Genomic DNA, 27,926 nt, shown 5'->3' with positions numbered 1-27,926 from the left:
AGCAAGAACAGCCTTTCTTCCCCTTCACCCACACAGCCTGCGGGTGAGGGCTGTCTCCTTGGAGAGCAAGTAAAAGTGCAAATCCCATCAGGAAGAGGGACTGAGAATTAACCCAGTTCTCTGCCAAGGGGTAATAACATCCCTGAGAAGAAGGGGAACCCCCTTCCCTTCTAGCCAGCTCTGTGAATCAGCCCACTCCTTACTCCTTCCATAACCAGCGCTGCCTGTTCTAGCAAAAGCTTATGCAACAAGCTCAGGTGGAGTTTGGAGAAATGCAGTTGACAAACCCCTTCTTGAGGAGTTTCTTTATTGAAGAAACTTGATCCCAAACTCCTGAGAGGTTAAATGGAGGCCAAAAATGGGGAAGTCACTGGGTGTCTCCAGGTGAGTCTCTGTTTCCCATACTTCCCCCCTGCGTGGTAACCACAGACAACACACAGACAAACTCACCCTGAGACGTTCAGCAGGAGCAAATAGGGCAGGTGCTCTAGCAGTGAGCAGCCTGGGGCTGAGGTTACATGGGGTGACATCTTTAAAAATAAATAGATTTCTTATCAGAAAAGGATTTGTTTAATTTACATTTCCTTCAGTCCATTCTGAAGTTGGTTTTGGAAGCAGGAACATGTCCATCTTTCCAAACCAAAAACATTAATCTGGGGAGGTTTTCCCCCATTTTTCTACTTCTGTAGAAAAACTGCAGCTTTCCACGCAAAAACCCCATTCCTTCCTGTAGCCCCTCTCCCAGCTCTGACCTTCCACCATCCTTAATGTTTTGCCCCTGGAGATGAGGGAGGGAAACAAATAAGAAAAGCAAAATGATCCCAGGTACCAAAACTGACTTTTTTTTCTTTAATACTGACCAGGATGAAAGAGAAGATGAAAGGCTTTATTGATTTCCATATGAACATTTATCTCCATTTGGTTTTTTATCTTTTTGTTGTAGTAGGTTTTCATTTTGATTCTTCCCAAAGTAGAATAAAAACAAATACTGCCATATTTTGAGTACTGTTTCCCCATCAAAGCCCCACATGGCTACGCAGCAGTTGTATTAACTGCTTCCCAAAACACTTATTTTCTTCCTGACATTTCTTTGCTTTCCTCTCTTGCTTTCTCCAGATGATGCCACAGACAAGGACCTTTCTGACCTGGTCTCTGAGATGGAAATGATGAAAATGATTGGGAAGCATAAAAACATTATTAACCTCCTCGGTGCCTGCACGCAGGATGGTACGTAGCAAAGCAGCCTGGTGCTCGCAGGGCCATGGGAGCCTCAGGTTTGACAGTCCCTTCTGTGCAATTACTCACTGGCTGCCCAAAATGTCCCAGATGAGATTTCAGTGGTCAGCCGTTCCTCCGCTGGATGCTGATGCGCTCTTGCTTGCAGGACCGCTCTACGTGTTGGTGGAATATGCGTCAAAGGGGAACTTGCGGGAATACCTCAGGGCACGTCGCCCACCTGGCATGGACTATTCCTTCGACACCTGCAAGCTGCCCGAGGAGCAGCTGACATTTAAAGACCTGGTTTCCTGTGCCTACCAGGTGGCCCGAGGCATGGAGTACTTGGCATCTCAGAAAGTGAGTTGAGAAACCTCATTTGGTAGAAGCGTCGGTCAGTCCGCTGTGTTCGAAGGCATGCAATGCTGTGTGTGTAGGACAATCTCAGGCAAAGCATTGCAGGCTTCTCTCTTTGGAGATCAGATTTTTCCCTATGAAGTACCTTGTGTTTTTTGCTGGAGGCTTCATCCGTGTGCAGAAGTTCCCATATGCTGGCTGCATCCATGAACCATGCAGCTGCACAGCCCTCACTGCAGGCCCATTAGCATCCCCCAAATGCATATAAAAGCACAAGCAACCCGGACCTCGGTCCCTGTCCATAACTGTCTTTCAGACGGGCAGTCCTGAGGCTTGGGCAGCAGTGGTCAGGTCGTGAGCATCACACCGAGTTGTGAGCTTCCACTGTGGGAGACGTTACGATGGGCAACAGTCGGGAGCCGTGTTCACCCCTGTCCCCCCATCTCCCTTCTGAGATCACTAAAGATGCAGAGCACTCACGAGGAACCTGGGATGCTGGGTGTAGCTCCATGCTTGCGGCTGTCACCAGCACGCGTAGGCTCGGTGGGAGTGGAGCTGACAGTGGATTTGGCTCGATGCATGGCTGTGCCCAGTATGCTCCCTGGGGGAGCACTTTGCTGGCACTGCGCCGGCTGCTGCTTCCACTTCCATCATACCCTGGGATTAGTCCTGATTTACCCTGACATCAGCAAGTGGAGAATCGGGCTTTGGGTTCACGAAGCTGTGCACCAGCCGGCGTGACCTCTTTTTGCAGGCAGGGAGCACTACGGCAAGAGCCGGTTCAGCTTCAGATCTCAGATGTGTTCATCCTGTGGCTGCGGTTCAGGGTGGATGGTTCGTGGTGGCTTTGAACTCCCTTTCTGCACAGTGCAGGCTAATTTAGCTTCTTTCTCAGCTAACAGCTATGATGTTGGGGGTTGGACTAGGTGACCTTTAAAGGTCCCTTCCAACCCAAACCAGTGTAGGAGTCTATGTATTTCGGATGTATTTGGGGATGTCTTAATCTGAGGATTTTTTTCCTTCAAACATCAACCTGCACTCCTCTTCCTGGAAAAAGCAGGACAGAAAGACAGTTTCACATCCCAGTAAGCACCCGCAGAAGAGAAGGGTTGGCTTTCTCATCTGTGCATCCCCTTTGGAGAGAAAAGATGCGTGGCTGTGTCAGCGCTGAGGCTACCGATTAGGTGTTGCTAAGAGGTGGCTCCCACTGAGCATGCATGATGGAGCAGTGACACAGAAAGCGAGGAGTTAAGCAGTGCCCACAGCTTTATGAGCTTGGGAGTCAATGAAACGGCAGCTCATAAACTACACGGTGCTGTTGGTTCCAGGCACGAGCAACTAACAAGCCCTTATTTATTGACTTGCTCACCTTTCACAGTGCATTCATCGTGACTTGGCAGCCAGGAATGTGTTAGTCACTGAAGACAATGTGATGAAAATAGCTGATTTTGGCCTCGCTAGAGACGTTCACAACATCGACTATTACAAGAAAACCACCAATGTAAGTACAGAGCGGCCAAGCACATGCAGTTCTCCTTCTGGCAGGGAATTCGGCCATCCCTACAGCAAGTGGCCGTTGTCCTATATCTCCCTTTCTAGAAGGGCTTAGGAGGAAGAAATCTGCCGGTGGCCTCACCTAGTGAAGGACTGTAGTTAGGCTGGTCCCAGGAGTCCACCCACCATCCGTTTTCTTCCTCACAGATACTGCCGCTGCTAGCAGCTCTCGTGAGGTTTCAGCTCTGGCCAGAAGGCTTTAGACTAAGAGAAACCAAGGGTTTTACCAAAAAGGAATGGAGCCCTTTCCAGTCTGCTCCACTACGGTTCATAAAGTTCCCAAGGAGCCAACCTCTGGTCCCACCAGAGCCCTTGACAGAGGAATGTCACTATGTGTATTCCTGGAGCTACCTGGCTTTCGTGCATTTCTCCCTTTTTTACAACTGAGCTCCTTGACTCTACTGCCAAGGGTGAGAAGAGGGTCCCAGCCGACAGCTGAGTCCTGGAGCCATTTGTATTTTCTGTAGAGATTAATTTAGGAACGAAGGGCTAGAGAGACAACTTGTATCATGATTCAAAGCCCTGCAGCAGATGCTGAGCTCTGAGCAAGTCCATGGGACATCCTCCCCATCACCACCACACTGCAGGGAACAAAGCACGTCCCAGTGCTCTGCAGCAGAAGAGCAAAAGCCGCAACTACAACATCGTGTGGAGATGGCAGTGGAAGAGGTTGAGGGTATTACAGAACCTGCCGGTCTTGAAAGAGCAAGGGGTCTAAATGTCCAAGCAGTCCTACAAAGCCTACCGTGCCCATACTGAGCCTTTCCAATATCATATCAGAAATCTCTCTTAATTGCCAGGATTTCTTAATCATAAATCAATAAAAATTCTTGGGAATTTTAATTGTAAATCATATGGATTTTCCCTGTTTAAGCTGTGTTGGACAGCTGAGAGCATAATCCCATTTATGCATCCTGCCTATGTCCCATCTCTAGTTGTCTCCCCCAGTGAGGCAGTGGGTCAGAAGAGGACAAAGCCCTCCCATAGCCAAATTATGCCTCAAAGACGAAACAGTCCTTTTCTCACTCCCTCCAGGGGCCAAACAAAGCCCAAAAGAATTACGACTAATCTAGTCTTTCTAATCTCATATTTCTCATATGTGACAGCCCATGTTTATGACCCTGATGTAGGATGTTCCCCTGGAAACCTGGGATGAGGCCTCCTCCTTTAGCCTCCAGCAGGATAAGGATTTGTTTCTTACAGGATTTGGTCCTTGCCGCCTTCACTCTTGGAACTTGCCCTTCAAGTTCAGCCTGAGCCAGGTTTGGACTTGAAGTCAACCTGCTTCTTCCAACCAAAGAGATGGAAAGTGTTGTCCCATGCTCTGCTGCAGAGCTCGCTGCATTTATGAGCAATGGATACTGTTCCCATGCAAAGATTTAGATGCTCTGATACGTTAAACCTGCCTTGGCATTGAAGTACAGTCCTCGATAGAGAGCATTTACTGCAAAGATTGTCAGCAAAGATCCAGGGATCAAATGCTCTAATCTGTTTATATGTGGCCACTACTGCTTTGCCCAGTGACCGGGAAGGCAGATGCAGTTGTTAATGAAAATGTTTCAAACTGGATTAGAAAAGAAGATTCAGATGGTGCCGTTGTGGCTGGGGGAATATGCTGATGGGATGTTCCCATTGTCTTCCTAATTACAGGGTCGGCTGCCTGTGAAATGGATGGCTCCAGAAGCGTTGTTTGACCGGGTCTATACTCACCAGAGCGATGTGTAAGCATACCTACACTTTTTAAAAAAATAAAATGACAGGGAAATCAACACCTATAATATCTTAAAGACAAACGTACTGCTAAGCACGTGCAGGGTTCATTCGATGCTGGGGTGCCTGGGGATGCAAAAGCAAAGCAATCGATTCCAAGCTGAAGCTTTGCACATGCGGTTTTATTTTATGGTTATCCAGTTGCTTTCATCCGAGGATCTCTAGTGAGCTGCTGAGAAGTTATTGGAAGGCAGGCAGGTATTTGTTGTCCAATTTATAGATGAGGTGATTCATGCTGCAGTAAAAAAAATTTGTGCAAAAAAAAAACTCCACGCAAAAAAAAATTACCCTCAGCTTCCTCCACACTTTGCCCCAGACAGTTAACGCTTCAGTTGAGTACGTGGGATGAGCTTGAAATATTCTGTCCACCATTAGTAGCTGATCAGAGACTATTCAACAAATATATTCACAGATTAATTTCACCACTTCATTTATTTGCCTTTATTTTTCTTAATCCTGTCTTGTCAGTTTTGGTGCCTCTGCACGGTAAGCAAAGAGCAGAGCCCGCGTTAGGTGGTAAATCTGTATCCCGTCTGAACTTTGCAAGGGCTGAAGTAGCCCAGCATGCACATCGGCTTTTTTATTTCAATATTTGGTTGATAATGGCATTTTTACAGTAATTCAGCAGCCAGCCTGCCGGCTCCCCAAGGCTTGCCGCTTGCAATTGGACAAATTAATCTTTTCTATTTCTGTATTTTTCACATACTTTGGCTTTTATTGATCTTAAATCATAGTTTCCATGCTTAGGTAATGCTGCAGCAGGCATGACAGATAAATCAAAGCTAGAGAACGGGAGAGCGAGCGTGCATGAAAGCAAAACAGAGACAGATAATCCCTGTTTTTAAAAAGAAAATGAAGAAGGCAAAAGATATTTTTGAAAAAGAGGACTTTTAACCAGAGCACAGCTGTGAGACTGGAGCGTGTAACATTAGTGCTCTGCTGATTTTTGTTGGGGTATTTTTCTCCCAGCTTGGCCAGTGAAATGAGTGTTGTAACAAGCAAGTTTTGGTATCAGCTTGCACAATTAGTGGCCTGTGGTTCCAAGCCTGCAATTCAGTGAAGCTGTGCATGAATAATTTGATTTGTTCCATTCAGTGGAGCTGGTGGAAGACCTAACAAAGAGCTGGGGGTGATAGATGGGCTGTCACCTATCTGATTAAATGCTCATTTCAATTTCAGACTTGGTGCCTGGGATTTCTTTGCTATTGAGTTGGATCAGCAGAGATCTCCAAGTAACTAGTAAAAATGGCCTAGGCAATTAGTCATGCTATTGATGACTTTGTTAGCTATGCATGGCTGCACAGAAATAAAGCCGAGCGGGGTGGGGAGGGGATATGGGGGGGATTGGAAAAAAACCTCATTGAATTTTAAAGATCTTTCTTTGGTTTCCAGCTGGTCTTTTGGAGTGCTACTATGGGAGATCTTCACTTTGGGAGGGTCTCCATACCCGGGAATTCCTGTTGAGGAACTCTTCAAACTCTTGAAGGAAGGCCATCGGATGGACAAACCCGCAAACTGCACCCACGATCTGTGAGTGTGTGGTGGGGGGTGACCTCCTCACCCCGCTCCCCCTTCCTTCTGCGGCCAAATACCACCCCAGGCCGTGGGTTGGGCTGTTGGGGCATCCCCGCTGTGAGATTGTGTGGCCATCTCCAGGTAGGCTCACCCAGCCCAACTCATGTCGGCTCAGCTCATGACTGCCGAGCGACGTAACATGCCTGCCCTTGTTTGGTGGGCGGCAGTTGGGGGTGTAGCTCTAGTGTGTCACCTTTAGGACAGGGCCTCCTCCTGCTTTGAGAGCTCAGACACGCATGAGGTGATCAGTAACGCATGAGATGATCGGTAACGAGGAGCGTGGCTCCACAAATCCCTCCTCCTCCTGCCTCCCCCAGCTGGCCATGCACCAAGGCCACCATGGTTGAAGTTGCGTTGGCCATAGCTGTTCTCTCAGGCGATTTGGGGGTGGGTGGGCAGGTGGGTGGGTGCCGCTTAGCCCCCACCATGGGTGACGGTCCCCTCTCCCCTCACGCAGGTACATGATCATGCGGGAGTGCTGGCACGCCGTCCCCTCGCAGCGGCCGACCTTCAAGCAGCTGGTGGAAGACCTGGACAGGGTCCTCACCGTGACGTCCACCGACGTGAGTGTGGTGGGGCGGTGGGCGCAGGGAGGGGTGGCTTGGTCCCCGGCGGGTGGCACCCAACGTTGATGGGTCTGTCGCCCTGGCAGGAGTACCTGGACCTCTCGGTGCCCTTCGAGCAGTACTCGCCGGCCGGCCAGGACACCCACAGCACCTGCTCCTCGGGGGACGACTCGGTCTTTGCACATGACCTGCTGCCTGATGAGCCCTGCCTGCCCAAGCACCCGCCCTGCAATGGCGTCATCCGGACGTGAGGACCCCTCCCCGGACAGATGGACGGACGGACGGACGGGTGGGCAGCATGCCCATGGAGGCGCGAATGTGGGGCACCAAGGACGAAACCGTAGTGAAGGATCTTCCAGTGGAACTGCGTGGTGGTGCCTGGAGATTTGTGTTGTCGAGCTGTTCAGGGTAAAAAGAAAAAAATGAAATTTTAACTTTTTTTTTTTTTTTTTGGTTGGTTTTTTTGGTTGTTTTTTTTTCCAGTTTGCTGTATAAAAAGTCAAGAAGCACTGTTTGGCCTGAAGGAACTAATCTCTTGCCAAGATGATCTATCATATATGATTTTTTTTTGTTTATTTTTCATTTTTTGTTTGTTTGTTTTGGTGTTTTTTTACTAAGCAGAATGTTGAACCTGGGGGGTGCTGACCTCCCAGCCTCCGCGCTTGCATTTCGAGTGCCAGAGTAGCCGTTCTGTGCCTGCAATACGAAGAAGAGAAAAAAAAATCTTCCTTTTTTTTAAAAAAAAACACAAACAAAAAAAAAGTGTAAAGAATGTAGAAATTCTTTGCTTATGCAATCTGTACATGAACCTTTTTGGTGGAGCTGAAAAGCCACGTTGCCTGCAGGGATTCATATATTTATAAAAATATCTATATTTTTGTTGTCGTCATTTTTATAACTTCATGATCATACTACCCAGCTACATGGAAGGAATCCTTTTTGGAAGAAGAAAAAAAAAAAATTAAGTAAAATGCAAATCGTCATGGAGAAAGGAAAAAAAAAAAAAAAAAAAAAAAAAAAAAAGAGACAGTCAAGTCATCTGAAACGGCAGTGCTTTGGCCGGGCTCGGCAGCCACCGGCCCTTGCACTGGGCTGGGAGCGATGGGGCCGTGCCGAGGTGGGAGCAGACCCCAGGGACAGGCAGAGACCCAGCGGTGGCCGTGGGGGACCCCAGGGAAGAGAGCGTCACCCACCCGAGGGCGGCAGGGGACCTGGCTCCTGCGTGCCCACACAGCATCTCAAGCCACATCCCGACCTTTGGGAACAGCCGTTTTGGGGAAAATAAAAATCTTGCTTTTGGGGGTTTGCATATTTTTTGCTTGCCAAGGGTGAGTGGGAGGGGAGCAGCTCCTCTGTCCACCCCTCGACGCCAGCGGTTTGGCTCCATCTACGTGCAGTGACTCGGAGAAAGAAGTTACGGGTACCTGTAGGCAAGAGCCTTTAACTTATATCAAAAAGGTTTATTCCAGAGAATCTGTGTATATATCTATAAATATATCCTGTATATATATAAATAAATATATTAAAAAAAAAAAGAATGTATAATACTAATGCAACCTAAAGCAGTACTGAGAGAGTCTCAAAATACGAGCATTGCAATCTAGGATATACTGATCTGGGCAAAAGAAAAGATTTGTTTGTTTGTTTGTTTTATATCTTCACAGTTTTGTTTTAAAAATTGTACCTTAACATGTATATTTGTAAAGTTATTTATAGACATTAACATATCTGTTCATCGGTTTAAATAGCGTAGCGTTACTGTAAACTTTAAATTTCACCGAGCTTAAGGGTGTTTTTTTAACTTATTAAAAATGGAGAAAAAATATATTAATCAAGTTTTTCTTTTGTGTTTATGGGAAATATTGAAAGAATGTATAGATGTACAGTACTTTAACAAATTACATTTAATGTTATAAATATATATATATATGTATTCATTAAAAATTATTAGTTTATCCTGGATTGCAGTGAGCAAAGGTAAGTTTATTTTTCAATACATCACCAGTGGTTAAACCAAACAAATAGCAGCAGAGAGATGATTTTTACATATTTCAGAAAAACAGGGCCAAGAATTCTTCCATCAGTTTAACCACTGTGCATTAAGGGGGCGTGGGTGTTTATTTTTCTATTTTCAAATGAAGGTATTCTTTGTGGTCAATTTAATAACAAGTATGCAGCAAAGCAAAATGTTGACTTTGGATGATGCGGGGTAATTTTTTTTTCCCCTTTGCCAGTACCGTTGTATTTTGGGCTTCAGAAATGCCATGTGAGCAAAATAGGAAGAAGAGTGACACTGTTTGCGGGAGAGGTGCAACGACTGCGTCTTTCTTTTGCATCTAACACATTGGAAAATGCCAGTGATGCCTGATTTTCTGTGTTCAAAATGCTGTGCTGTTTTGTTCCTCGATGTCAGACAGCTGTTTAAAAGCACAGGAATGAACTGGGGAATTTTAGAGTGGATCAAGCTGACAAGGGGGGAGATTTGGGCTGGGGGTTTTTTTGTGGGTGGGTTGTTGGTTTTGGGTGTTTGGGGTTTTTTTTTGTCCGGAAGACTTTTTCTACTACCACGAAGAGGAAAGGCAAATTTCATCCTGAATTCTTTCTTTCCATTTTTCTCTGGTGCATATTACATATCAATGTTTCAGAATAACAGGATGACAGCATCTCATTTTAAGACTTTTTTTTTTTTCTTTTTAGAGCCACAAAATCCTTATCCTAAAATAAATAATTTATAGTTTGAGGTTACTTCAATGGAAGTTTGAGAAGGTAGATTTCTATAGATTTTTTGTTTTGTTTTGTTGGAATAAAAAAGAATTTTTTGGTATTTTCTTACAAATGTCTGCTAATTGTGTACATTCCAAGTACTCGAAGAATTGAGTTTTCCTGTACTGAAAAAAGAAAATGTACAAAACTGTGCATGATTTCAAATGTTACTAGATATTATAAATATATATATAATTTATTGAGTTTTTACAAGATGTATCTGTTGTAGACTTGTTGACTTTAACATTTCTTATTCAATGCTTATATAGTTTTATAGCCTGGACTATTATCTTTAAAAGCTTAAAAAAATTAAAAATTCCAATTTTGTTACATTTTATACTGTTGATGTTACAATCCACAGGTTTGCATAGTGTGATTTTTTTCAATGAGCAACTCTGTTCAGTTTATTTTAATACTGTATTTCTGTGCCTGACAGCTGCAGCTGTCGAAGGTGTGAGATGAACACTAAATAAAACTATTCTGCTTTTGTTAACATGGCAAACTTACTTTTACCAAAAAAAAAAAAAAAAAAAAAAAAGAAATAAACAAGTTGTTAAATTTTGGGATTTATTCCCAGTTGTGAGGGTCCTTTGCAAAAATAAGTCTTCTAGTCTCTGGGATTTGTAGTGCCAGGAGGGGGTATTTTTTACAGTGCTGCTTTGTGAGTCCTGGCCAGCACAGGTTTTATATGCATAATAAATTTATAACAATTTTGGATTAAGAGCAGTATTATTTCTTTCTTAGTGGGTATGTTTATATCCCCACAAGCCATTGTGTGCATGCAGGTATTTAACCCCCGCTCTCATACAGGATTAAGCGTATGGCAATCGCACAAGGGCAGGAATTGCTCGTTAAGCCCGTGTTACGGATTTCATCCAGACCAGGATGTCTCCCGTTGCGTTCAGCCCTGCAGATGCTGCTGGAGGCGCGAGGTCCGCGAGAGGAGCCCACCGCTAGGAAAGGGAGAAGGTGGGTGCATGAGAGCGGGCACCCAGCGCCAGGTGGGATGGGCACGAGGGACCTCATCCTGCCCGGCTCCCAAGGAGCAAGGGGAACCCAAGTTTGGCTTTGGGGAGGCTGAGCAAGGGAGCTCAGGAGATCCTTGCTTTGCTGGTAGCAGATGATGCAGGGGGATCTTGCAGGTTGGGAAACATTGGGCTAATCCTACCAGCACTTCCATATAATATTAATGGATTCTTACAAGTGATCCTGTTGAACTGCATCGCAGACACCTCGATTTCTGCGTGCACGTTTGTTTATCTACCTACATACAGCCTGCCTACAGCAGCAGGCATTTGTAGTTTTAAGTAGCTGGGCATGGGAGTGCATGTGTCTGAGCAGGTTACATCTGCAACGCTGGGACTGGCACCACCGCTGTTAGAATTAAAAAAAAATAAAATAGTGGGGTTTAGGTCATTTCCTGTGGTTGTAAGAAAAGAACATTCTTTGAGCACTACTCAGATGCATCGCATTGTGGGAGGAGAAGTCTTGCTACCTGGAATGAATTGTTTCATGCTTTAAGGATGCACTTTGATGGCCAGCCCCAAGCCCTGTCCCAGCAGGAGTGAGGGGACAAGGGGACAGTCCCTGGCCATGCCGGGCTGCAGTCGGAGCGCAGCTAAATGGCCTCTTGCTGGCTCGCGTGGAAATGGCTTCATCGTGGCAGGGTGGTGAGGATGTTGTGCACCATTTGCCACCGGGACTTGAAAAGCGGGAGAGGGATTGATCGTTCTGCAGTTAGCTGTGGTGTGTAGCATACCTGTGCTTTACAGCCACCCCCCCAAAAAAGTCCTCCTAGCACACAGAGAGCACAGAAGTCAAAGTCACAAAGAGGCAAGTCTCTGTCCCGGCGCCGTGGCTGACCCGCGCATGGAGCTGGCGTGATGTTTGCTTTCCCTCTTGGGTTTCATGATGTCATTCTTCCTCTGCTGGCCTTCACCTGCAGCAGTGTTTGCTTGTGGCTTAGGGAGGAGGGGGTAATATTTTACTTTAATTGCTCTACAATGCAGCCAGTTCTTAGCCGAGGAGGGATATTTGGCTGCAGCGTGTGATGTGCATTGAGCAACGTGCAAAACAATCTTGAGGAGCGTTTGCCAAGCTGCTCACTTGGGCTGCGGCACCGAGCGAACGTCCCACCACAGCTCATCCTCCCCTTCGGTGGCCACAGCCTTCCACCCAAACCGTACGCCCTTTCCACATGAAAGAGGTATTTTTCAAAGCAGAACAAATGCCTTTTTTCCTCTGTGAGTGACTACACAAATAGGGCCTCGCACTGGCCACCGTGGCCTGTTTCATGGCAACTTTCAAACAAATTACTAAAATTGTGATTTATTCCCATTGGTCATAGCTCCATGGTGAGACAGGGAGGATTTGGCAAAAGGAAGAAAGTCTGAAGCCCTGCAGGTGTCAGTAAGAGATGGCAACTAGAACTAAAATAGCAAAGTTTCCTTGAGGCCAGTGCCATTTAAAACTCTTGAAGGAGGTGTCTCCTGCTGGTGGACTCCTCTGAGAAGTTCATCCCTCCCAGAGGCTACATAACCTGCAGAAAGGGAATATGGAGACATGGGTTGTGTTGATATGAAAAAGGCATCTAAAAGGTGGATGATGGATTTGCTCACCACTGCAGAACTACTAACAATGGGAGGACATGAGGGAATGGCCAGAGGAGATGCCAGGTGCTGAAGTGCTTTTTAGGGCTTCATGGCCCAGGACCATGGGCTCACCAAGAGACAGGGATTTGTCACTCTTGCTTGTACGCCCTTCTTCCTCCACTTTCTCAGCCACATTAGCTTTGATTTATTTTCTCTGTTTCATCACCATCATGTTGTTTTTCACAAGCAACATCTTGGGTGTAGGCAACATGTCAAGCAGAAGAAGCATCATGCCCTGTCCCAACGAGCTTATTATCTAAAACCAGGAAAGAAATCGGTGCCTTAGCATGCAGTGATACAATTGGCTCTGAGCCCTGCAGGGACATTTCTGCCCACACGCACCACTGTGCGATCAGCTCTCCTGGCTGGTGCCCACCAAAGACCAGACCATAACCATTGCACTTGTCCCAGGCCCTTTGCAGGGCGGGGGGGGTCTGGCAACATGCAGGACCAGAGGATGGGAAAGGAGAGTATGCAAGCAGAACAAAGGTACCTTTCCAAATGTGCCAGTGGGATTGGCCCAGGAATGATTTTGCTAAAGGCCAAAGTCTGCACGCATCACCCAGCAGCCATGACTTGCTCCAGGTTCCTCACCAGTGCAGGCAAAAGTGGCTTTCAAGGAGGAAGGACACCAGCTGGGAGGGGAGAGAAGGGAGATGGGACAGAGACGGGTGCATCTTCCAACCAAGGGCTACATCCAAAAAGGCACTGGGCTCCAAACTTGAGCAGTGAAAGCAAGGGAAAGTTTGGCACCAGCAGAGCTAGGTACTTCCACACCTCCATGGCACTGGGATGCACTCCCTACGCATTTGGCCAGAAAATCAGGCAGCACAAACTAAAACTGATGCTGGGCAGAACAAGATAACATCATGGACAATTAACACACGGCCTCTCTGGTGAAAACACACCTTGTCTAGCTGTTATTACTAGCATTTAGCTATATGCCACGCACGCTCACCTCTGGGGCTGCCTCACCACCCTCTGCGTGCTCTCGGAGCGCACTAGACTGAGACAGGGGTGGAAGGTGGTACGACTGCCTTACATCAAAGGTAGGCACTACGTTTTGGTTCGGTTCACCCTGAGCCAAAGTCAATGTGGATGTTAGGGTAATCAGAGACTTCCAGATGTTAGAGACTGTATTAAAGAGCTGGCTGCAAGCAGGGGTAGTGAAACTTGTTACCTTTTGACTCATACTGACAAGACCTCTTGATAGGAGAGGAGCAAAACTTGAAGTATTGATGGCAGAAAATCAAGGCTGAGAAAGGCAATATAAAACATAGCGCATCCTCTGAAGACTCTGCCAGACTGGTAGAACTGGGCAAAAAACCCAGACAAATTCCTACAAGCTCTCACTGAAGCTGCCTCAAGGAACTCTCCACTCTGGAGAGTAACTTTGCAAACGCAAAGTTGTCACAGCCTGCACAGCCATTGCACAAAGCTCTGTGGAGAAGTGCTGTTGTGCACTCCTGACATGCTCGTGCACACCCGAAACGGCTGCCTGGACAACAAGGATCCAGCCAGCAGCTTCCCACTTTCCCAGAAGCCAGCATGTTTGCTCTGTGAGATAGCTCTGGTCCTACTAAAAAAGCCTGAACCCAATCCAAGAGAAATCATTTCATGTCTTTCCTGCGTAGCACCACAGCTATCTTTTTTCCCAATACAGCAAATAACTTGTTCAGGAAATTATTCTTTGTGCTGACCTTCCATCAGATGCTTATCTAGTCTGCTCAGCAAGGCAGAAAACCCATTTACTGGCTCTAGCAGTCAATGTCAATTCTTCCACTTCCACACTAGTAATATGGAGGAGGCACATAAATACAATATTCTCCCAAAGTAAAAATCAGCTAGACTTTGCAGAAGTTGTTTTCAAGCAGACCCTGGAATTAAACCTGCTTTAGTAGTACTGGCAGGTAATCTCTTGCTATTACAGGAGAGAGAGATCTGTTTTCATCCTTTCGTGCCTCCCTGCAGCGTTTAGCTCCTTCAGCCATTTCTGTCCTGCAGAAGACAGCAGACTCACAGGTGATGGTGCTTGAGGCCATTGTGGAAGAACAAACTCAATGAGCACTGATAGGGCCTCATTGCACACCTCCATTACAGGGTCCCAAAACAAACATCTTCCTCTCCTGGAGTGACACGTACACATCTTCCGCATGGGAAGAACACGCGGTCAACTGCTGATGTTACATGGGTGATGCCCACCACACCTTCATTGTGCACCACCACGAGGGATGAGCAGCTGGACAGGATCAGCTCTTGAATGTGTCTAATTGATTCAGTTTGGCCAGTGGCTTCGTAGAACTCCTCGTTCTCTGCCAGTCTTAAGTTTTTGCCTAACACAGTCCTCCTAGGGATGTCTTCTCTTATTTGACGTCAGTGAGGAGTTTGTCTTGTCTTAACAGACACCAGTCTGGCCTCCACTGCACACCACCTGCTCCAGCCAAGGGAACTCCAGCAGAATGTTAACTACGTGACTGTGGACCTTGAGCCCTTAGGAAATCGTTGCATAGGCACTGCTGAACACGTCAGCAGAAAGGCACTGAGATGTTTGACCGGTGAGGGCAGTATGGAAACCAAAAGAGAAGAGAAAAGACAGGCATGTGGATGGCGAAACCTGAGTCATCTACATAAGAGGAGGAGAAGGACCAAGATGCCAGATGGTTGCCTAAGAAAGATGCAATTCCTTTCCAGGTACTTATGAGTCCACATGCTGGGGATGTGCTGCTGTCAGAAAGGGGCACTCATTTACAGCCTGCATGTGAGAATTTCAAAGTCGTGGCAGTCTGAATGTCATCTCAGAGTTCTTGTTATACAAGTAATTCAGATTTCTGGTGATTCTTCTTCCTTGGACAGAAACCCTGCAGCCAACTCCAATCTACAAAAGAGATGGAGGAGGTAAATTTTGGGACTGATTGATCTGGGCATTGTAAAATGTGTTTGTGGAAACACCCTCGTCAGTATATACATTCCTACCTAATGCTTCTGCTGGAGGTTTATGGCTTGCACATGAAAAACTTCTGCAAATACCTCCCAAAGGCATTTATGGTCAAACTCTTGGAGAACACCAGGAAAATCCAGAATTGGACCATCTTAATGAGATCCTGCAGAGTCTTCCACTTCAAAAAAGCCATTCCCCTCAGAATAACCCCTTGTCTCATCCTGGGGTGTATAAACACCCAACTAATAAAAATCATCTGCCAAGCAACCCTTTACAAACTACCCAAGGAAATATTCATACCCCAACAGGAGAAATGACAGAAATACCTGAAAATGAGGTAATGCCTTTGCAAATATTACCACCTTCCAAATAGCCCAGGAGAGAGAAGGAGAGGCTGTGCAGTATACCCCTGATGACCAGGGACTTTCATCTGGCAAAGCAATGACCTATGTCTGGAACCATCGTACTTGGCTTCTGAGCAGCACAGTGACTGCTAGATAAAATTGCAGATAAATGCAGCACCCATTGTGAGGCCGATGCTGAACAAACACCAAGATCCAGACAGGGGTGTGGGTCCCAGGGTGCAAGTGAGGAAGGCAAAGGAGCTTCCAGGTCTCCTTGTACAGGTTAGGCAAAGATGTTTATGGTGGGTGAGTGGAGCTGACCAAGCTCTGGACCTCCTCCAGCCCAATAATAGCAAAAAATTGGTATTTCTGCTAAGATGAATGTCTGTGGAGAGGGCAGGCCTGTGTATCTGGGGCTATGCCAGGTGGGCATCACTACCCTTTTCTCTGCAAGTGTTTTTTTCTGCTAGTTAACAAATATATAGTTATTAATATATAGTTACATGTGTATGCTTGCTAGTAACATTTTCACCATATGAAGAGTTCTGCTGTTAGGTAAATATTCTGGGGAAATGGATGCTTTTAATATTGCTTTACCAGTTTCATTGACGTTTACTACTAAGATCGTAACTCTGCCTTAAACTGAAGGACGTCTCATATGGGCTGAAACATTTTAGATACACTTCTTCTACCTCCACCTATGCCCCCTCTAATTAGCTTGTGATGAGATTTTTTCATTGAAAGGGTCTCAGAGCATAGGAGATATGTGCATGCTCGCACCACATTTTATTTTCATTCTGAATTATTATTTATTTGTGAGGTTCACTTTTTTTTCTCTTTTTAAAAATAAAGAGGAGTTAAGAAACCTGAGCCAGTGGGAGCCTTTGGATACCAAGTCCATTTCACGCAAAGCCCCACTAACAACTTTCAGTCTTTGAAAGTGATTTTAATGACATTTTCAGGAATTAGGTTTGCAAAAGCAAGGCTGTTATTAGATATTCAGAAAACAGAAAGTTTAAGTGCTGTATTCATTACAACATTATAACGCTATGTTGGCACAGAAATAGTCAAGACTTTTCCATCAGCCTTGTACTTAAATATAGAATTTAAGAAATTTTAGAAGGTAGAGAAAGGGCAAGAAATTATTGGCAAAAGGGTTGGTTCTGAAGTTACAGAATCCAAAATAATTTTGGTTGGCTCTACCAAAAGCTAGTTAATTTTTCTGAATGTGCCACAATCCTCATGTAGGTGGTACTAACTCATATTTGCCTTGCCCAGATCAGTGTATCAGTCACATAGATTTTATGAACAGGGAAGAAGGTAACAGCTGTATGAGCCCAAGGACAGCGGGCAGCTCTCCAAAAGGGAGACACTCATCCTCACCATTAAAGTCAATCTTAAGAAACCATGTAAAAGGCCATCACCTTAGTTGTTAGGCAAAATCAGTAGCAAAGCCAAGGGAGGTTTGCTTGTGTGGGAGGGACTGGAGAAGTAAAGCCTCTGTACATGTGTGAGCGTGTAGAACAGGGCAGAAAAACAGTTGTTTATGCAACATTAAAGTTGAGAAATGAAGCAGTCAAGCAATGCAGCGTCAGGGTTGAATGCTCAGCTGTAATGTTGCCTCCCAGTACTTAAGTGTCGGCAGCGGTGGGTTTTGCACATTGCTATGACTCCATTCAATAGGCAAGAGCTATGAAATACGCTGTAGTTGGGGTTGTTCAGTGACAAGTCAACCTGTGATCATCCTGCAAGGGGAAACGAAAAAGCAACACTTTAACCTGAGACCTCACCATCCTTATGACCCCACGCTTTGTCCTCGATCTCCAGGTCTGTGTGAGCCGTGCCTTGGTGCAGGGGTCACTCCACACTCTCAGCAGCAGAGAATTGTGCCTAAAATAAGACTGTCACTTAGCTGACCGCAAAGTGTTTCAGGCTGGATGCTGGTCTCCAAAAAAGAGTCTAAAACTCTCACTGCTGGTTTTAGCTCCTGCCTGCTCTGCGGATGGGCACCGGGGAGCTGAGTGTCCTTCACTGCCCATGCAGCCCCACGCACAGCACATTGCAGGACCGGCCTTTCCTACTCACCATCTCCTAGGGAAGCTGTGTCTGCACTGCAGTACCTGATTTTTCATTATTCACTCAGTAATCAGCTGTTTTGTGGCTCTTGATCTAGGATGCTCCTCATAGCTGACACATATCAAGCCAACTGCCCCTTTCTGCAAGCACAGGAGCACCTGAAAATGGTGCTGTAGATGATACTCTCTTTACAAAATCCACATCACCTCTCAGGATTCAGCTGTGCAAGGCAGCCAGGGCAAGCAGAGTGCCATGGCTTATGATGAGACCTTTTTTCTTCCTTTGAGAAATGAGAATCTGTGGCTACAAAGGGACAGATATTCCGCGTCCCTGTGCTTTTCAAACTTCCCAGCTTATTTTGCATATAATTGCAAATGATCAAATCTAATGCTGATATGACTTTTGTTTATTTTTCTTTCCTCAATGTCTGAGTGATTCTTTCGACTCAGAAAATGGATTTAACTATCATTTCAAACAATTGCTAATTACAGGGCCTGAAACTTAATACTTAATTCCAGCCTCAAAGGAGCCAATGGTTCACATTAAATATCAGATGAGGCGAAACATCTCAATTTAGTCTGGCTATACATTTGTCAGATTTCTGTGCAGAATGCACGCATGAGCAAGATACAACCAAGACAGAGGAAATCAGATATCACGAAGCTCTCAGTAACACTCAAGGAGCGTAACCCACGCCATTCGTCTTAGGTACCTTGAAGTTCAGGCACCAATGAAGCAGATTTCGGGTGGGACATCTAATGTGCAGAGAGTGAGAATTTCAGCAGTGAAATAAATTATTAATCATCGATCTCTCTATTTTCATGTCTTAAAGATGCTGAAGCAAGAAAGACTTTTGCAAATTTAGGAGAGCAAAAGCAATGGAAGCTCAAGGAATGGGGTGAGTTGGTGGCACGTCTCCCAGGTACACAGAGGCAGACAAGGTCCAGAGACAAGTGAGGGCACAAGAAGGGCTTTTCAGATCTTCATGTCATCGTCTAGGATGGTGCCAAGGTTGCCAAACTTGAGAGATGAGTTCCTACAGCTAATTACCCACAGTTTACAGACACTGAAGCTAAGGTGCATATTTTCAGAAAGGCTGAAAGCACAGGTTCCCAGTATGCTGCAAATTAAAGCAATAGTTTCGTTAACTATCGGATCCAACATGCAACACATTGCAGCAGTAGCCCTAGGAACCAGGGACCACACTGGCATGCAGTGGAGGATTAGCTTCTGGGCTCCTCAACCTTGCCTGGGTGAGATGGCAGTTGTATTTCATAGTTTTTGACCATGCCCTTAAAAAAATAAAAGAATTACAAGCCAAAAAAATGGCATTTTACTATTGCCAACTAATATGTGGATTTAGCTGGCTCATCTTCAAATTCTCAGGTTTGAAACTTCTTGCCTTTTCTTTTTACAGGCATTTTTCTGCCTGACATTAAACCTCACGTTTCTCTGTGTTTGCTTCAGAAAGCCAAACACTGTTGTTTGAGGGAGGTTACAAACTGGACACAGATTATCCCAGTAATCCCATGCACAACCATCCCAACCAGCTCCCTCAGCGGGAAACCTCCATACACAGTATTTCAAGGGTTCAGGCACATCCCAGCAGTTATTTTTCCTGCAGTCCTGCCGCATCTGTGACTCTTACGCTGGAGTACGCCTAACACATCCAGCTGCCCTGGAGCCAGGGCTTTACCTCTGCTCATTCACCATAAAACCCTGTTGTTCTGTGGGAACATCTGCTCATTTGTGCTCCACCCAAACACCCCACACATTCTTCAGAAATTTCTCTTTCTACAGGTCTGGTTGCTTTTTGCCAGCAGCAATGTACGCATTTGACATGCTAAGAAAAAGTATTTAACAGAAGGGAAAGTGTGTTCCTCATAAATTATTCTCACTGCAGGATGAAGAGGAGCAAACTAATACTGCTGTACTTTAGGAAACCCATTCGCAAAAGGAAAGGAGCTTAACTGAGTCAGTTAAAGTGAAATACCTGCCATTCCCTCTCCACAATATGCTTCAAAAAGCGTTTATGGTAATTTACTCAGATCACTACTGGACTAAGTGACCGAGAGGCTGTACAACACCCTGGGAACCGCACTCCTCCCATGTGAATCCATGCTCGGTGAGAAACCAGGAATGGATTTCTACCTGTGCTTCCACCTTGGCTTCCGTGAAATGGGCTGTGAATTTGGGGCTGGTTTCTGGCCAACTAGGACAACTACCTTTCCTTACCTCCCTGGTGGTGATCCATACCTGACACCAAAGACTGAATTTGCATGGAAGAGCGAGAGTCCTGCTCTGGTGGTCATGGGAGAAGACACTGTGCTGTGCCAGACAAATGCAGGATATGGGGTTTATAGCAGTTTTCTATACTAATAGACCCCCCTATTCACAATTCCAGCCCAAAGAAGCAGGACTTTCAATTCTTATTACTTTTCAGTCTAATGAACCAGCTGGAGCTCTTTATATTTGACTTTTCATCGTTGAATTTGGAGGGTACTTTCCAAGGACTGTTTACAGCTTTTCTTTGCAACTATAAAATCTAAATGTCACTAAGTATCATGACCGCAGCATCTGAGGTTTCAAAGAAAGGAAGCAAATATAATAGTTACTAACTCTGTTTTTCACTCTCATTTTAGATAGTGTAATATTTTATTTTTTTAAAGACAATTTTCAGACATGAGAATATCTATAAGTTTTGCAAAACCAGCCCATGGTTCCATTCTGACTGCACTTTCCCCCCTTTCCCTCACTCTAAGGCAGGCATTGCCTGGAGTAGAACAGCCTTTTAGATGTGTGGTGGTGACTGGCCACTAAAACCTCTGTGAGAGCTTGTATTTCAGTCACGCCTGTGCTTTGCACTTGATCTTCAGCCATATGAAAGCAAGTGAGTAATACTTTAATATTTTATGGCTAGTTGTGCTGATTTGTTGCTAGAACTTCTTCTCTTAGATAGCCCAGTGTTCTTTGGAGCTTCATTTTGAGTTTGCAGTTTCTGCGCATTTTTCTCATCAGAATGCAAACAACAGTCTCTCTCTGAACAGACATGGCCAGAAAACATTTCCTGGGTTTCTTGGGTTTAGTCTCACTATTGTATTTAAGTGTTACAAGACTGAGATCTCATGACATCGGGCAGGGCACAAATGCATGGCACCCGACACCTGCCCTCCAAACGGCTGCTCTGGCAGGGGCTGAGATGGAAAACCAAGCTGTAGTCAGCACCAAAGTAAGTCAGGCAAAGAGCATAGAGCCTCCAGCACCCAAAAAGCCCAGCCCTGAACTCCAGGAAACCTCTGCTTACATCCCTGCAAGCCCCTTTACTTAGTCCTTTGCAAAGTTACCCAATTGGTCCTAGTGTTAAGCAAAAGGGGTCACTTTTGGGAGTTGCCTTTAAGCCAGCTGGTTACTTAAGAGTTGCCTCTGGTTGGATGTTCAATGGCCAGGGATTTTTGGTGGACAAAGGTTCTGTAAAACCAGTTCAAACTGCAGCAGCGCGCTTCTTCCCTTCGCTTCTGCAGTTTCAATTAATCCGACTTGATTTAATCTCTCATAATTGTGCAGTGTGTTTTTATTCAAATTTGCCTCCAGTCTCCTACCAATTAGTACATCCACGCATAAGTGATGTCGGTACCTCAGATCTCACTGGACTGCCTTACTCACTGTTTCATCATCTTCGGCTCCTAAAACACTCCAGGTGGCTGCCAGAAGCTGAGTGAGGGTATTTCTCCCTCAAATTCCAGATTGTGTCATGAAAAGCCTTTTGTGATCACAAGGGCTGCCCTGCAACAGCTCCACACGCAGGGAAGCCCTATTAAACCACCCTTAGAGCCGTGCGTCTTATCAGCCACACTTTTCCCCTGTGACTCTCAGAAGTGGTTCCCATAGGAAGCAATGTGCTGATTTTAGTTTGCAGGAGAAAGTTCAGGCTGAACAACTCTTACCAAGTTCTTTGAACCCAGTTCCAGCTTCATTCTGCCATGTTTAATAACTTCCATAAATCACTTAATTCCTCTGTAAGATGGCTGGTTATGCATTGTGCTCTCTGGCTTCCCTGGTATCATGATGGTAATGCTGGCATTTCAGGTGTGAACAGGGATGACCAGTTGATAACTGCCATCCAGGTACAGGCTGCAGGTGTATGTAGGGCCCCTTTCACCCATGTTGGCTTTGGTTAGGGAAAGAGTTTGGTGAAACAATCTTCAAAACCCATTTTCCTGACACAACTAGAAGATTTGCCAAGTCCCTTAGAAGTGTATGCATTGGACAAGGTTAGGCCAGCAAAAGCAAAGAATGAGAGGCCAAGCACACACTTCTCAGCTCCTCATGTTATGCCCACAATGGCCTTCACCACCTTCTTAATGCCTGCATCCCACCTGCCCTGATGTTGGAAGAGAAACTGAGGGAGCAGCAAGATTTTCTCTAAATTCTCCTGCTGTTCCCACTAACAATGTTGTTGAGATAAATGTGTGAATGTTCTCCTGGCTAACAAAATTCTCCGTAAAAGTGGATGGTAATTACAACTATAATGAGCACAAACTAGAGATGAATCAGTTATGTACTTTTTACTTGTCTGGAACTACAGATTATGTCTACAGTGGAAAAGTTCATCTTAGAAAATATATTCGTTAGCATGATTAGATCAACACCACCACAGTATTCAATATTACTTTGCCTTTGGCAGCAGCAAGGACAGCTGGGCAAAGCAGCATTAAACATGATGCTAGTTAAGGCATGTCAGATAATATACTCTCCAACATGAGGCAGTCTCCCACAACAGACAAGCCATAGCCAAGGAACCAGTTTCGGTGGTCACTGAATAAATAAAAGTCTTTCTGAGGTTATATATATGGGATGGGTCAACACCCACCCCAGTAGGAACCTCCCATAGCAGAGGCAGTCCTAAGCAATGGCAGCCTATAGGAACAAGCCCTAGAGCACCATGCCACTGGCATCAACAGAAGCTCTGCATGCTCCCAGCAAAGTTTGAAATACAGAATTGGGCATTGCTGGGAGCTCTAGCCTGGCTTGGGAGCTCTTGGAAGTTGGTTTCCAGCTAATTGGCAAGGCATACCAGCTACAGAAGGCTTCTTGGACACCAGATCAGTCTGTGTCCAGGCACTTGCCACAGCCGCACTCACAAGCACGGCCTTCCTCTCTGTGCACTTCCCTAGACCTGAAGGCACCCTGGTTTCCATCAAACTGTGCTCCCACTCTGGTCATGCTGTCTCAAAGCTGATGTTGTGAAGGTTTGAGTTGCAAATGCTGTCTCACTTTATTCACTCAAACAACATAAGAATGTTTCAAACGCTCCCTCTTCGGTGGTTACAGGCACTCTATCTTTGCAAACAGGCAGTTGAGATGCAAATGGTCTAGTTGAATATCCAACATACTCAGAAATAGTTTCTTGGTCTGATAGAGCTAACAAACCTTGATGTGCCTGTAAAATGTTTGCTCAAGTTGCTCCTGATGCCTTACACACAGAGGGACAAGTGAAAAGTGTCTGTTAGGTCAAAAATAAACACACGCCCCCTGTAACCCATACAGGACATGTAGAGAGACATAAAAGATCACAACAATGCATTATTGCAGCAAAGAAACTACTCTTCAGCCACGGCAGAGGTCAGCATAGGTTGGTCAACACAGCAGCATTAGAGCAGCACCGGAGACCCGGCCAGTGAGCATCACAACCATTTGGGCTTCACTCAGTATGCTACAGACTATGCTAAGCCAACTCCACCAATGCATAGGCCAGCATCAGAGGTCTCTGAAGGCTGCTGTCACCATCTGAACTACATCTATGTAAGCTTACTTGTCATGCATCAGGATACAGGCACCACTGGCACTTTCCCCTGCTGTAATCCAGTCCAGGTGCTGGCAGTGGGAATTGTCCTGCACTGACTCTGTCCCACCAGAGGATTCCCTAGTCCATGGGAACTCTTTCCCTTAGCAGTTTAGCGAGTTTTTCTGGTTTGCTTTGCATTGCTGTAGTGGAAGAGAGCAGCTGGTATGGCTACTCTGGCTGACTGACTCCTACCCAGGAGCCTAGGAAAACTCTACCACAGAAGCAGACATGAAAGTCAATGTTTCAGAAAGATTTGCCCTAGCTTGAGAAAAGCCAGAGAGCTCGTGTTGCAAAGAGCCTGGGCCAACAGCCTGAAAAGTCCACACAGCAGAAGTTACTTTTTCCTCGTGGTCAGGAGAGACTTCTGATCCTTGCCTTATCTGCCAGCCTAGGTGCTTTTATGGATCCCCTCAGCAGAAGATCTGCACGCTGCATAGATATGCTTGGGTTAGTGCTTTCTCTTGCCTTCGTTTTAAAGATGGCTAATTGAAACACAGGCTAGACTAGATAAAGGACCAAAGACTAAAGGAGCCTGTAGCAGACGGGAGATGGGAGCTCAGCTGAGCACCATTTCAGGACTCCCACCCAAAATCTATCTATCCTCCACAGTGGAGTGCCTGAGCACACTGCCTAAATACAGCATCCCATCTGTAGACCCAAAAGGAAAGAAAGTCCTCGACAAATCTTTGTGGACTCCTTCTGCCTATAAAAATCAGTAAACCCTGCTTTCCTTGCTATTAAAAGACGAGACTTGGTTGGTTGCCTGCATGGATACAGCCCCTGCAGACAGTCGTCTCCCTTTTCTATCTAAGATTAACTCATGTTTACACCTGGAAGTCTTTTTCCCCATGACAGGTATCGAACATTACCAGGAGGTCTACAGAGTTCTCAAGAAACCTGAGTTCCCAGGTTGCAATGCCAGAAGACGAAGCCAATTTAACTCATGATCTTTGAAACCCTGGGGCATCACCACCCCATCTCCCATCTCCTAGCCACACAGCCTAGCTCTAGTCCCTATCAGACTCTTCCATGAGCCAATTCAACACACTTGACCAACAGAAGACTAACCTACCTCTTAAAGAAAGGGGCAGCTCACTGCTGGGCTAGTAGTCAACAGCTCAGAGAGGGGCTGGCAAACCCCAGAGCTCAGGAGGGGCCATGAGACAACATAGACTGGGGCAGAGGTGGGAGGAAGGAGAGGATTGGGCTAAGGGGTTGTCCTAGGTGAGCTCTTGGGTTGTCCTTGGATGGGCCCTAGGGTTCCCCTAGGAGGGAATCCTGGGTTGTCCCAGGAGGGACTCTCCTCGTCCTTCAGCTTTTCTCCATACGAATGGGTAGGCCAGGTTTACCGTCCTGTGCCACTATCTCCATGCCAGGGGCAAGGGTTTTCCCTTTCTAGCTGGGGACAGAATGGGAGGCAAGAAGTCCCATGCTCCAGGAGGACCTTGCAGCCTGAATCTGATACGCAAAGTGTCCCCAAAGAGTCGTGAGCTGTACCAAGACAGCTCCCCCACAGCATCAGAAACAGCAGTCCCGCAAGAGAAATGTCTTTCCAGTCACAAGTTTAAAAATGATTTCTATTTGCATTGCAATGAATTTGCCACTGGCAGGGGTTGAAACTCAGGAGTTAATGTACTGCAGGTTTATGGTAAATGAATGCTTCTGGAGCCATAATTCACATTAATTGACAGAAGCTGTCTACAGCACTATGAAATATGCACATCATAGCTGCAAAACAGGAATCCCTGTGTGCATCGGAAAACAAACAGTGCCTTTTCCTTCCAAAGGCTGTGATTGCTTCTCTTTTTCACATCAAATAAAAACTGCTAGTTACGTCGCATCTGAAATGAGGTGTGAATAGTCAAAGATGCATCTGTAACAAACCAGCCAAACACAAGAACTGGAAAAAGGAATGTACCTGAGAAACAGCCGACCATTCCCATCCATGCCATACTTTGATCATAAAACACACTGAACAACCAGTGAGCTCAGGGCAATGAAAATCATCAGGCAATTACCATTTGTGTGACCCATTTTCATCACTTCATTTAAAAAAAAGGGGCCAACTGGGGCAAACTGGCTTAGCTCCACTGACTAGAGCACAATCAGCCCCCTAAGATTTATCTGCTTGGAAAATGCACATATTCTCTAAGTAGATCCACTTTTAATGACTGAACTGGATTTACAGCCTTACAGATACGTTTAGGAGAAGAGGTTCAGTTTCTCAGTGAGGGAATTAGTGAAACCAGTGAGGGGATGTACTGGGGAGCGCTGAGCCATGGACAAGTTTGTTAGAAATAGAGGTTTGTGAACTGAGATTTCAAATATTGTGTACAGAGGGACTTCAAGGCAGCAAGGGAAACACTCTGAAAATCTCCATTTTTGTCAAAATGTGTCACCACATCAAAGCACAGCCACCCTGTGAAGGTATTTGGGTTTGACAATGTATGTGGGGACGATTTCCTGGAAGTTTGAGGAATCTCTAGTCAAGAGAGGCATCATGGTACAGTGGATTTTTTAAAAACGAGCTTTTTGACCCCAAACCAGTAATGTTAAGAAATTCCTTTTTAGGATACCATTCTAAAACAATTCTGTCCTGTTCCTATGAAAAATGAAAACTAGCTTTGAAGCTATGAAAGCTGTCACAAACAGAATTATCTGTGTACATCAATAGCCCTAGGGGACAATGTTTGGCTTTAGAAAACCCATCCTAGACCAAGAAACCCAGCTAATGCAAGTTAGCTCTCACTGCAGTTGTAAATAGAGGTTTTTTCCTCATTCCTTTCCCTATTAATATTATTGAACACTAGTAACTTCAAGGAAATGTATCGGGAAGCAAAGTTCTCTTTCCAGATTACACACAGTGAACTTTTTTCTGCCACCACTGAACACATGGATATAAGAGCCTAGGGGTGGTCTTAAGGAGGATATATGTTCACCAAGTTTCTTGTATTTTTGCAATGATAAGCAACATGCCAGCTAACCCCACCTGGCCCCACCACCCAAAACATTTTTCCGTCACCTTCCCTGAGACCTGTGAAAATCCCCCGTGGACTTCCCATTGGCCAGGATCCCCTCCCAGCAGAGCCCACCATCTTCAGCAGAGCTCCCACCAAAGCAAGGTGCTACGCAGCTCCAGGCTGGCAAAGCAAGGCCTGGGCAGACGCAGGTTGAGGCGTGGTGTGAAAGAGGAGAAGGTAAGAGGTGGTGTTGCTCAATCTGGGAGACTGCACAAGACTTGCGAGGCACTGTCACACGAAGGGTGGTTCACCCTTCAAATCTGGCTTCTACCAGATTTTGCCCTGAAATAAATCTTGCTGTAGTCCTGCCTAAAATTTCAGACCCAGGGTCCAGCTTTGTATCTTACGCTCCTTATGCGTCTGGAGGAGCCGTGAGTATCTCATTATTCATTCACTAACTAACGGCAGGGCTCTGCCAATCTCCTTCACATGGAGTTGTTCCTTCTTCCCAAGAGGGGTCCTGGTACATTCAAGATGAGCACCCAAGGATCGAGGCGCTGCGAGTGAGCTCACTGCCGGCAGGACTTGGCCCAGACAGGACATCGTTATTGAGCCTTAACTTGCCCCTTCCGTTAGCAGAGCCGTTCTGCCGGTTCACTCCTGCGTAACTAGTGAAGAAAACAGTGAACGATGATTCCTTCCCCAAAAGGCCTGAAACCCGTGAGCCCAGCCCTGTAATCATCACTCCCACGGCTCTTCCTTGACTTACACAAGCAGCTCCACGTGTGGATGAGGTTGGAGGATTTTCAGGATGAGACCTCAGGTAATCCTGACCTGACCTGACTCACGAAGGGGGAGGAAGGAGTTCAATCCAACTGGCTTGGGAGGCGGTTCATCTTGCCAGAGGTGCCTGATGCCAGTACCTTTGAAAATAAAGAATTAATCATCTTTCTGATTAAGTTTAGATACCCTTAGATGGGCAAGGAGAAACGATTCAAAGCTGAAGACACCATCAGAAAGGAGTGGAAGAGGAACGGTAAGTGTCGGGACAAATTGTTCTCATTTGGAAGCTCAGATGAAAAGAGGTGTTGAACTGCAGCAGATCAGTCTTTGCAGCTAACAGCCTGGCCTGTGAAGCCTTCCTCTCCCACCCCAACCCGGATGCTGAGTGAAAGCAAACAAGGCTTTTCACTCATTTTAAACCTGATTCTGCACCATTCAAATCAGCCAGGCTTTGTCATTAACCCCACGTTCACAGGTGGGGAGGAAACACAGCCCCCTCTGTCCTGCCTACCCTGACGGCAGCAAAAAG

The 27,926-nt window shown here is 45.8% G+C and overlaps 1 protein-coding gene across 4 annotated transcripts in view; it reads left to right on the top strand.

The window, feature by feature from the left end:
* Positions 1 to 8,915, top strand: part of FGFR3 (fibroblast growth factor receptor 3) — a 56,993-nt gene extending 48,078 nt beyond the window's left edge. For all 4 annotated transcript variants that reach the window (XM_049793142.1, XM_049793141.1, XM_049793140.1 and 1 more), the window contains exons 12-18: positions 1,117 to 1,227; positions 1,385 to 1,575; positions 2,951 to 3,073; positions 4,777 to 4,847; positions 6,289 to 6,426; positions 6,929 to 7,034; positions 7,124 to 8,915. In XM_049793142.1, coding sequence (XP_049649099.1) covers positions 1,117 to 1,227; positions 1,385 to 1,575; positions 2,951 to 3,073; positions 4,777 to 4,847; positions 6,289 to 6,426; positions 6,929 to 7,034; positions 7,124 to 7,288 — 905 coding nt within the window. In that variant the 3' untranslated portion in view covers positions 7,289 to 8,915. The remainder of the gene's footprint in view (positions 1 to 1,116; positions 1,228 to 1,384; positions 1,576 to 2,950; positions 3,074 to 4,776; positions 4,848 to 6,288; positions 6,427 to 6,928; positions 7,035 to 7,123) is intronic.
* Positions 8,916 to 27,926: the final 19,011 nt, after the last annotated feature.

This window comes from Accipiter gentilis, chromosome 3, assembly GCF_929443795.1.
Source record: "Accipiter gentilis chromosome 3, bAccGen1.1, whole genome shotgun sequence".
NCBI lineage: Eukaryota > Metazoa > Chordata > Aves > Accipitriformes > Accipitridae > Astur > Astur gentilis.
Note: the sequence above shows the minus strand (reverse complement) of the source record. Positions and strands in the feature narration are given on the sequence as shown.